An 11845-nucleotide genomic window follows, 5' to 3' on the forward strand; every position below is an offset into this window, starting at 1 on the left:
AATCATATTAGACCAATTCTCAAATCCGGGTAATGCTTCTTTTCAAAGTATTAATTTCATTTATTCTATTTGCTCTCCCTCTGTCCTGATAACAGAGGCAGACATGGCCCCTAAATGAGATCCTCCTATTTTATAAGTTATAATCCTCCCTTTCTAGAGTAGTAATGAGATGTCTTCGCTTAATCGCGTTTATTCTCCACCCCCCCCCAGCTTCTGCTTTTCTCCATCTCCATTCCACATTGATTTGTCTCAAAGGTTCCAGCAAAAACCATCAGGCAGGGAGTCACTGGCTCCAAGAGGCTCATGATGCATATGCTGCACATGCTGTGCAGCCTTAAGAGATTACAAAAGCAGAAAGGAGAAAAAAGAGCAGCTTTGCTTGCAAAGTTTCTTTTGTTGGTAAGAAGGAGAAAAAAAGAAAGCCAAAAGAACTGAGAAGTTGAGAAAAGAGGTTTTGATTAATTGGAAGTAAAAAAGGAAAGACTCTTGGTACAGGGGAAAGGTGAGATTATTCACAACACAGTGAAGCAATTAAGTAAGTTGAATATGACAACTTTGGAAGTCCCTCATGCTAGAAATAAAAAAGGATATAAAGATAGCTGTATTAATTCTTGGATATTTTACATGAGACTGAAAGCATGCTACAAGCATTAAACACCCCAGGCCCTGCTGTGAATACTGTACATATAATCCTTGTTGTATTCTAAGTACCCACAGCATTAAATTATTCAGAGTCCAGCCAGACCACAATCCTGCAGTGCTGTACAAACAAACAAAACATTTTATCTTTGAAACAAACATGTAAGAGTCCTTCTGCAGCAGCTTAGCAGACAATTTCCATTCAAGCCAGTCCCCCATGGTTAATCAAAAAACATATTCAAAGAGAGAAGTGAATGCTGCACTGTTTCTACTTACAGAGCTGTTTTGCTTCTTAAACTAAAACTTTAAGTTTTACTCAAAACATAAGGTATCTAAAAGCTAAGTACCTTGTTCAAAGCATTAAAAAAAGAATCAAAAGAAAAACGTAGAACAGGACCCAGATACTTAACTCTAAATGCTTCTTGTATCAGTGCACCCCTTCAAGAAGGAAACAAAAAAAAAAAACAAAACACCAAAAACAAAAAAAAAAACACACACACACCACCACAACAACAAAACACAGAACCCACAAAAAAACAACAGTAAGCTTTAATCTGCACCCTTCCCCATAAATGATGAAGTAACTGGCCCCAGAAGCTGCCAGCAAGCTCCTTATCAAAGGTTAGCTCTAGTCTACACTCTCTTCAGGAATGTGCACTATATAATAAGACTGACGAAGTGCTCCATAGCAATACTGCCAATAATAAAGTCAGTGAATAAAAATCATAAAGAACAGATTAAATTACAAGTGACGTTCAGCACAATCAAAATGAAATCATTTCAAAATACAGCTATCATACTTGGATTTATGGTCTACAAGTGGTAAGGTTAAAGGAGATTATTGCAGCACTACTGGTGACAACTGTACAAGAAAAGGCTACTAATCATCGAACTATTTATATGTTAAGGGCACAGGGCAGCTCAAGGTCTTACTGAAAATATTAAATAAATAAATAAATACACAGACCAAACCTTTCTAATTATATGTGGCATGATTTTCAATTTTCACTAAATTAAGTGCTGCTAAAAGCAAATTATCCATTTGTTATTTTTTTCCATGGGAGTTGCCCCATTTTTCTCTGCCTTCCCTAGCAGGTCACAACAACAAAAAACCTGGAAGTTGTTCCCTTATAAATTTAAGCAGATCATTACAAGCGGCATCTGCACCTGGACTACCACTAGGTACCTTAAGCTCTACTACTACCTTCTACCTGAAAGAGAAGACTGACACAAAGGAGATGAAAAAGCAGCTCACACCCATTATTTGCCTCATGTGTTAAGGCTAAAAAGCAGAAGAGTGAGCAAGAAACTTCAAGCCTTATTCCAAATAAAGGAAGAAACCAATACTGCTATACAATAGACAGATACAAATTGAGCAGGATTGAGTCAATACAATAACACAACCATGCCCAAAAGGGAACTGTAGCTAAGATAAAGCAGGTCTGATAGGGATTCCAATAATTTAAAAGACTGGCAAAAACAGTTCCTGCTTAGGAAGACATCTAGAAGTCAATAAACGATAGCTTTGACCTCATCTTTGCAAGGACAGACTAGACTATTCCATTTTTAAGGATCTTAAATTTATGACTGATCAAGAGATAATTAAAGAGCAATTAAATTTAACAGTTTCTCATTCTTGTACTATGTTCTGGGCTAACACTATGTGGTCACTATCTTATCTTTATGGGTTACACAAGGAGAGCCTGATCACATTTTTGCAGAGCATCAAGTATGCAATATCTGGGTATGTGACACTGCAGGATTAAAAGCTGATTCAGATAACAGAACAGCTTTTGAATGTTAGTGGTCAGGTCACAACTCATTTTAGAGGCTCCCTCTTTACACTTCACAAATATTGCCTGAATCTGCTAGTCACATTTCTCCCGGATTACTCTACAGCTCACTGCAGAAGGGCAAGGCCCTACTTCTGAGCTGAGCCACATCCACTAGCTTCTTCCCCCATCTCTTTACAGAAGTCAGTTAATTACATTCATAAAGGGAATATTCTCTTTCTACTGGAAAGAGAGTTGGTACTGCATCTGATGACCCAGATGTCCTATGCAAAGGAACAGCAGTCGCCTGCCTCACACATCACTATTCTAAAGCTCAGCAATCACGCAACTTCTCGTGGTTAGGGTACAACCCACCAAGAGGAAACTTCCTATGACACAGCAGACATTCACAAGCTATATCCAGGAAAGCAATCTCAGAGACCTACCAATCCAACCACATACAAACATTATCATGGAGTCAAAAAGCACAAATGGGTACAAAAACACAGACAGATGAATTCATGGAGGACAATTTCATTAAGGACTGTTAATCACCAAGGTGAAAATAGAACCTCTTGCTGAAGGGGCCTCTAAGCCCCAGAACAGCAGAAGTTGCAAGGGTATAAGGTGGGAAATACTGCTATACATCTGCTCTGTTCCCATGCTCTCCTTAAACAGTTGCTATGGATCACTGTCAGAGATGCACTATAGCGAGAAGGACCTTCTGTCTGAACCACTACGGCCATTCTTGTATAAATTTTATTTATTCAGTCCCCTCCAACACCTTCATGTCATAACCACAAAATGCTTCACAGACAAGTCACATGCCTAGGTAAGCCATGCCAGTTAGCATTCAATGTATAGAAAAAACATGCTTATAGAAGGATTCTTCATTTAAATCAAGTGCATGCAACAGATCAGTGGCATGGAAGGAACACAGTAAGGACTATCATTACTCAAGCCTGTCCTCTCACTAAACCATCCTTTCAGTGTGTACCAGGCAAGGAGAATTACTCTGAGTCTAGTTCTCTCAAAGCTTCAACATCACAGTCTAAATGAACAGGCAGTTTGATCTCACTGTGGCAAGCATAGGTCCTACCTCACTGCCACACCCCGACGCCTCATACCACTGCAGGTCAGGAATAAGTGGCAGTTCCAGTAAGACTCTGTATTGTTTACAGGCATTTACCATTGCCATAGTAATGTTAGTATTCAAAAGAAAACAATACAAAATAGTATCATGTGAATATTATGCACCAATGACAACTCCAATCTACCACAGTGACACAAGCCTTTTGCTCTACTCGGCCTCACCTCACTCTACTTCTGCCTACCCCTCACTGCTCTTCTCAGCACCAGTATGACAGTAACTCAACGGGTTATCCCAGCAACACCAAGGTGCCTGACTAATAGTAAAGGCTGTGGTAAGAAGTCCCCAAAAACAGGTCTGCCTACTGGGCAATAACAGATCATTTTGGGAGTCATTGGTATGTGCAAAAGGGGTTTATGCTTCCTGGTCCCTAAAAAACAATCTTAAGCCTTCTTCAAAATGTTACAATACTTAACACTTGATATTTTTAGCACTCTCTCTAGCTCAAGCAACAACCCCATATACACACACCGCACTGACCTGCACAGGTAAAGCTCTCCCCAGCACAGTCATTGCTTAAGCCTTTCCCTGCAAGTTTGGCCTTAGCATCACTGCATGACATGCTGCAAACGTAGTTCGCCAGCTACACTGTGAGCCAAACATCAAATGATGAATTAGGTGGTGACGGGTGTTTCAGCCTAAACCAAAGCTTCTAAGCTGATCACACAAGTGACATTTAACGAATGTCCTCAAGCAGAGATATTTTAGCCTGTCTTGCATGGAAATGTACTGGAGTTTTTTGTTACTCACCAGCTGAGCCACTCTCTGCCTCTCTTCATTAGTGGTGCTCCTTTCCCGCTGAAGGGCAGTATTCAAGGCCTCATTGGCTGCTTCCCTTTCTCTTTTGGCGAGCCGGAGCAACTCCTCTTGGACCAGTGCCTGCTCTTGCTCATACCTGTACGAGCACCAAAGGCAAACAGAGAAGATGATCAGCAGCCTTCTGGCAACAGAGTCATGGCTTAGCATAGACTATCCCTACCTAGAGCCGAAACACAAATCCATAATCTATCTGACAAAACCTGCTCACAGCCCCTCCATTATCAGCAGGAATTCGAAAGTCCAACAAACTTTAAACATGACCTGTAACTTTGGTGAGGTACAGCTCTGGCAGTAACAGTAGGCTTAGCACCATAAGTTTATACTTCAGTTATATGCAGCTCTAGTAAGTACTTACTATCATCTGAAAACAATGAGAATAGAAAGTAGTTAGCTAGATAAATAGATACTGCTTTGGAAAAGATCATGGGACGTACAGCAACAAAAGGAGTTAGCCTATCTGACAGCGCTGCTCTTCTGCTCTACAAAGGAAAGGAAATCACATAAAATGCATGCAGCAACAGCACAGAGAAGCAGCCTTGCCCCATCCATAATCTGGTCAATTGAATCTCAGACTGCCATGAAGGAAATGTTGTACAATTCAAGCCTTGGAAATTCCACATGCAAGCAAACAGAAATTAGCATGAAATTAATCACAAAATAAACTTGGTTAGACAGGACCTTTGAAGGTTATATATTCCAGCCTTCTGCTCAAAACAGTACTAACTTCAGATTAGATCAGGTCGCTCAGGGCCTTCTCCAGTCACCTACTGATGATCTCTAAGACTGGAGATTCTATGTCTTTTTGGTGCAACCTGTTCCAGTGCTTCAGTGCACTCACTGTTCGGGGTTTCTCCTCACCCACCCACCCAGACACCCCAATACCCAGGCAGAATTTCCTTGCTGTATCTGTGTCCCTTGCCTCTTGTCCTTTCAGTGTGCACCTCTGAGAACAGTCTGTCACTGTCTCTTTTTCACTATTTGAGGAACTTGAAAAAATAACATCGCCCTTCTTCACCAGGCTAAGCCAACACAGACCCCTCAGCCTCTCTTCTCCCATGCCTCTAGCTTGCCGAGGTCCCTCCAAGTTGCAGCGTTACTCTCCAGCACAGTGACGACTCCTTCCATTTGTTATCATCCACAAACTTTCTCAGGCTGCAATTCAGACCATCCAGGCCTGGTTCTGGTTCTGTAGTTGGGCCACACACATACAAGCTGCTCCTCCCTTTCTTGTTTTCCCTGCTGACCTTTCCCTGCATTTCTGCCCCTACCTCTCCTTTCCCAGATCAGGTATTTGGGATGCAGTTGAGCAGCTCAGCACTGAAAACTGCCAGCAACTTCAATTCCACAGTCCCCTAGAAAGCAAACCACCTATCCAGAGACTTTCCTTGGTTGCACCTCTGACTTTCCTAAGGACAGTGTGACTGACGCAACAGATTTTAACAGGTTTGAACACCATGCACAGACAGACTGATTTTCATTGTTACCTAGACAGAAGCACAGTAAAGACACCATCAGAGCAGCAAAAGAAAGAACAGGAAAAAAACAATCTTTACAGCATCTTTAAATATGCACAGACAGATCAGGCCAGCAGTTTAACACAAAAAACTACTGAGTTACATGGAAATGAGGCTCTCACTGCCCTGCAATGCCTAGAACTGGGAGGAGACTGCTGTGGCTCTTACAGAAAAGAGGACAGGTTTTTTCTGCAGTGTTTTTTCCTCACCCTTACCCCCATCTTTACAGGTATTTCTATCTTAATAAATTAAAGTACCCTTGGATGAAAAATTCATAGCACTCTAGTACTAGTTGACAGTCATTATGTCCAAGTCTAGCAAAAGGAGGAGGAATGGAATCAGATACATAAGATGGATATGATTATTTTAGGTTATTTTTATGATTACTTTAGATCTGTAAGGGAAGTATCAAACACTTAGACTCCTTCATTTCTCCCAGAAAAGGCAACTGTACTCAATTATACTCCACCGATCTTGCAATGCACATCAGACACAAGTTTTCTGTAGTCCTGTCCACAGTTCTCCTGACTGTTTCTTTTGGCTAAGCTAAAAAAGTGTCTTCCACAACCCTTAACTGAAAAAGGGGATTCTCGGGCATTAAAACATAAAGTCATTGTGCTTGAAGTAAAATATATATACATACACAGCCCAAAAGGAGTTAAACTATTGTCTTTTTCAAGAACTTCACCTCACCTCCTATACAGTTCCTGCTCTGCAGCAGAAGACTTCTGACCAGAGTCACTCGCCATTGGTGGCTGGATTCCTAGAAAGAATAGAAACTTGTGACAACTATAGCAAAAAATATAGTCCTTCATCACATCATGATCTGAGAATTCATATGTATTATCCCATCAAGAGAAAAAAATACACCTTGAAAAGTGTGATGGATGGAATTTGAATTCATGAAAGAGACGCCAACAGCATTGTCTTCAACAAGGCACACTGAACAAGGCATGCTACAGAATCTTCTAGGTAAGGATTTAACTCCTCAAACCCTGGTTTATACTGAAACATAATCATGGTTTTAGATCTACTTTCCATTTCCTTCCTCTAGATCCATTAAGTCTTCCTCTTGACCTCCTGCTTTTCTTGTAATTATAAGGGGTCCCAGAAGTGGCGATGAACTTACTTGATGGAGTTCAGGCCATCCATTAGGCTGAATCCACTCTCAGGAAAGATGTGGGCTAACAGCAAACAAACCTCTAAAAGCAAAGGCCTGTTTCCCTAACTTCATGTTAGGCTGGATGCCTTAAACAAATCCACACTGATAACATATATCAACAAAGTGTATTTGAGAACGAAGAGAAATCAAATAGTTTTCTGACCTGTAAAGGAAGACAAGTGAAACCAAGTTCTCATCATCCACTTGGCAAGCTGTGCTTAGACAGTCTGTCCTTCCCTACGAGCTTCTTCCCAAAGAACCAGAAGCAGTATTTCCCCCACCATCCACAATATACTCCTTGTGCAAGCAAAGGAGACAGGGCAGCTTGCCAGGAATGAAATATAAAATAAAAAATTTCTGCCTTGCTTATTGCATGTTCATCTGAAACCCTAGAAACATTCACAAAATTATACATAGTCATTGAATTATCTGAGAATGGTGGTAATCCAAAGATGGAGAAGGAAAGGACCTGGAAAAACAAGCCGTCTTCCTTAAGGTCACACACTGACAGAACTAGAATAGCATTTCAACCACTCCAACTGCCAGATGACACAGCTCTCTTTCAGAAACATAAAGAGGACATCACAGGACCGTAACACCCAAGGCATTCAATGATGCCAATATCTACATACATAAAAACGTTACAGGCTAATCAAAGAGTGCCTCTTGCAACAAGATGGTCTTAAACAACACAGGCATATGATACAACATCCAGTGGCAGCGCTTCAGAGAAGTGTGTCAAAACAATCAGTAGACCTGATAGGGACCGACAGTACCTGTAGGAGATTTGGGTTTCCCTTCTGCAGCTGATGAAGATGGACCTGTGCCATTGGATGAATGGGGCGATCTCTGGTTGCCCCTTTTACTTTGAGGGGATTCTTTCATTCGGTTCACTACATCTTCAGACAGCTGAAACATATGTGCACAGGAAACAAATTAACCAAGTCAACTCTTAATGTATATATATTTCACTATATGTTATAGTTGTACTCCCCATTTGGTAGTTTCCATGCTGTTGTGGAAGTATTGTCAGATTCCTCATTTCAGTGCCATGGTCCTTCAAATCCAAGTGTTCAACAACTGTACGCTGACCTTACATTTTAAAAATACATACTTTATAATTAAGTGATAAAAACCTCCGATCTACTGACCCTGAAGGCTTCACTGAACAACTACAATTACTCTTCCACAAATACTAACAAAGGTGGAAAGCACTGCTAAACAAGCCGACCCCTGGAGTAGGGACATATTTACCGGAAGTGGAAGGAAAGGAACTAAGCAGGCTGTAGATCTGTCCGTCCATCCTCCTTCCTCCCCCATGCTTGCTAAGCCAGCTCAGCATGGCAGAAGTGCTGCAAACCATATGGCAGGGAACAGCTGCACAGCCCTCCCATTCATGTAATGCTGCAAACATTTTTGCAATCTCAATTTCATTCTCACTTCCTTACTTGGGTCCAAACAGAAAAGAAAGAAAAGTTTAAGTTATCTGGCAATGGAGTCCAAGGAATTTCTCACAGTACTGTTAAGATTGACCCCTTCCTCCTTCCAGGCTTCTGTGCTGACTGTTCTGGCTCCAGAACAATATGAATTGAGGCTGTTTCCCTAACTAGGCTGGTCACAGTAGAAGACATGTTGCCACTATTATCCTATTTAACTGCATCTTTAACATATTCATTATACATTGCTATCATGCTAAATTCCTCTTTAGGGCAACTGTTTTTTAAAAACACAGATGCGTAAAAAGCCAGACTTAATTAAGGGCAGGCTCAGTGGAACTTCTTAGCTGCAAAAAAAAACCCACCAAACATCATCCTTGCCACTAAGAATGGGTAATGATTATTCCTGACATTTATTTCAGGAAGTCAAACGGAACACTCTACAAAGGCCACAGCTCATTTAACCTAATCAGCTACCATGAGATACATAGGGCATCTTCATCTCGAGCTCCTGGAGGTCATAAACAGACCAGTAAAAATAAACCCACATTTTTCTCTAGTTCCATCAGCATCTAGCTGGATGGAGCAGCTAACTAAATTAAAGCACCAGAACAAATTATGTCTATAGTAGGTGAGGGGGAGTCCTGTAAAGAGAAATCAGGCAAGAACTTCATCCAACACTTTAAAAAGGAGATTGGCACAATCTTAGTTAACTTTTGTCAAGTGATTAGTCAAAATGGGATGAAAAGTAAGTAACCACATCCTGCAAGCTCATTTTAGACAAACCTTAGGGGGAAACCTGATAAAAATATGAACCACCAACAATGACAATGATAATAAAAATTAAAAAAAAAACCCACAACTTAACCAATGAAAAATAGGGACAGAAATCTTGACAGGCAAAAAAAACATTCCGTAATGGTACCACCACCACTCTCCAGGGCTTGTTTTCAAACACACGTGCAGTCGTCCGATCAAAGTTCAAGAAGTAGCTTCCCACTGCCCCTCCTAGAAACACCACTAAATCCTCACAAATCCTTACAATCTCTTACCTCTCCGCGTGTTCAGAAAGCAGTGCTTTGCCAAGACTCTTGGTACCACCAATAAGGGCAGAGGTGTCTCCCCTTGGATGCCCTCAGAGCCAGGCAGTGCTTTTAGCACCAAACTGCTTGCAAAGCACAAGGCAGGGGCAAGATAGCTCACTCAGCAGTGAGAGGAGAAAGCGGGCTGAGAGCAGAGTTCGGAAGGGCTGGTGTGTCATGCTCACCATGCTCAGGCCCTCGGCCCTCTCTCCCACCACTGTCCAGTCATCCTATCACCCCTCTACTCCTTCCAGTTTCCCCTCTCCTCCTTCTTGCTGGTTTTCACCGCTCACCCCTTCCAACTCCGTACCACATTCCCCAGACCACCCTGCCCTACCCTGCCACTCCATCAGGGTCTCCCTCAGGCCGGCTCCTGCCCTCTGCCCCCCGCCTCCAGCACCCCCGGCCTCCGCAGCCTCGAGCACCCGGCCCCCGAACCCTCGGGCCTCCTCACCCTGATGCCCTGCAGCACCCGCACTTGCTCCCGCTCATCCAGCCCGAAGGAGACCTTCCTGCCGCCGTGGCTGCTCTCGCTGCCCCCCATGCCGGCAGGGCGGCCGCTGGGGACGCCTCTCCCCTCCGCGCCCCCCACTCGCACCGGTCTGCCGCTGCAGAGAGCGCCCCGCCCCTTCCGCCGCCTGCCAACATACCCGCGCCCCATTGGCGGCCGGCTCCGGCAGGGCCAATAGCGCGGCGCGGTACTGGCGGCCGGCCGCGGTGCAGGCTGGGGGCCGTAGGCTGCCGGCGGCGGCTGCGCGGGCTGCGGTGCGCAGGGCGCGGGCGGCCTGACCCGGCCTCACAGAAGCTGCGCTCCGAGACGGGCCACCTCGTTATCCTCACCCTGCGACATACCCATGGCGGCACCAAAGCGCGGCCGGGCCCGCCAGGCTTCTTCCTCCCCTCCCGCGCCAAGGGCCGTGCCCACCCTCCGCACCCAAGGCAGGATCGCAGCACCTTGTGAACCCCCACCGCGATGCACCCAGCTCACCCGGCTTCTCCGCTGGGTCAAAATTATGGAAGCAAGAAAACAAAACGACGTGTAACCACGCAGAAAATAAGCCAGGAAGGTACAAAGCTTATTTGCTAGCTCCAGGATTGAGGAACCACCCAGGCGTTCCCCACCAGGGAGGATGCGCGACCTGACAAGCCCCCATGGATGTCCAAGGCCCTCAGCACCAGCACGACAAAGCAGCAGCAGCCCACAGCGAGCGTGGGCAGCCCCTCACCCTCCCGGGAATCCCTTGCCTACTTTCACACACGCCACAGTCCTGGAAGGAGTTCCCCACCCCAACGCATCAGCTCACATCTCTGGTGATTAAAAACAAAATTACAGTCTACAACCTCCAGTCAATTTTACAGCAGCTGTTCCAGGCAGAACTCGCCTCTCTGCTCCTCTCAGCCACCCTGTTCCAGCCAGGCCTACTCCATGTGCCGTTACCACCCGTGACAGGCGCGTGCGTGGGTCCCACGTAGGTCAGGCCGTTGCAGATACAGTCCCCATTGCCAGGCGTGGCCGATCCCCAGCCTAAACAAAGAGAAACAAGACAATGTAAAGTACAAGCAGCTGGACCAAGTGGCAGCTCTGAAGGATCTTTACGCAACAAACTTTCTGTATTCCCAGAAATACAGGCCATGTGATGACCTATATGGCTTTGTGCGTTTGTGACTAGACAGTTAAAGAAGCCCTGGCATTGACACACTACTTACCTGTTACTTAGTAGCACATCAGGGCAGTTTTAACTGTTTAATGCTTATTCTTCACTACAGTTAATGTGGCAATCACAGCTTTGACTCAGCACTGGGACTCTGGCCAGCTTTAAGGGAGTATTTGGAACTCTTTGCCCCACAAGATGTCCAGGCCTCTTCCCTCTAGCAGTTCCTGGAGCAGGGAGTATTTTTGTTATTTGTGTAATACCTTGCACACTGGGGACTTGGGCCTATTGCTTGAGCTCTCAAGGGCACTGATCGTGGTACCATCAGCCGTTTGCACCACACAGAAGCACTGCACGTACACAGTGCAAGAGCAAAGGTCTGGCTAAAGCCAAACCACAATCCCTCCCAGAACACTCTCACCAGCCTCTTACTTCTTACCTGCTACCTGCTTGCTTCATTTGATGGCATCCAGGTTTTGTACTGAAAAAGCCTGTGAACAGTCATTCCTTTTTTGCCACCCTTGTACTCTCTGGGTTGCACAGACCTGCAGCATTGCTCTTCCAGTTCTCAACCATGTAATTACTCTTCCAGAAGTCTTCCCATAACTTTGATTATTCC

The 11845-nt window shown here is 44.3% G+C and overlaps 1 protein-coding gene across 9 annotated transcripts in view; it reads right to left on the reverse strand.

Moving 5' to 3' along the window:
* Positions 1 to 11403, reverse strand: part of CHCHD6 (coiled-coil-helix-coiled-coil-helix domain containing 6) — a 115868-nt gene extending 104465 nt beyond the window's left edge. For 8 of the 9 annotated variants that reach the window (XR_005827770.1, XR_005827769.1, XM_040593349.1 and 5 more), the window contains exons 1-4: positions 10029 to 10205; positions 7833 to 7965; positions 6588 to 6657; positions 4312 to 4456 (exon numbers count right to left, since the gene is read on the reverse strand). Coding sequence is in view for 7 of the 9 variants with exons in the window: in XM_040593349.1 (XP_040449283.1) it covers positions 4312 to 4456; positions 6588 to 6657; positions 7833 to 7965; positions 10029 to 10118 (438 nt within the window). In the remaining 2 variants the exon portion in view is untranslated. Of the gene's footprint in view, positions 1 to 4311; positions 4457 to 6587; positions 6658 to 7832; positions 7966 to 10028; positions 10206 to 10956; positions 11100 to 11281 lie in introns of those variants that run through there. The other variant, XM_040593350.1, reaches the window with a different exon arrangement.
* Positions 11404 to 11845: the final 442 nt, after the last annotated feature.

The sequence above is a fragment of the Falco naumanni genome, chromosome 4, assembly GCF_017639655.2.
Source record: "Falco naumanni isolate bFalNau1 chromosome 4, bFalNau1.pat, whole genome shotgun sequence".
Lineage (NCBI taxonomy): Eukaryota > Metazoa > Chordata > Aves > Falconiformes > Falconidae > Falco > Falco naumanni.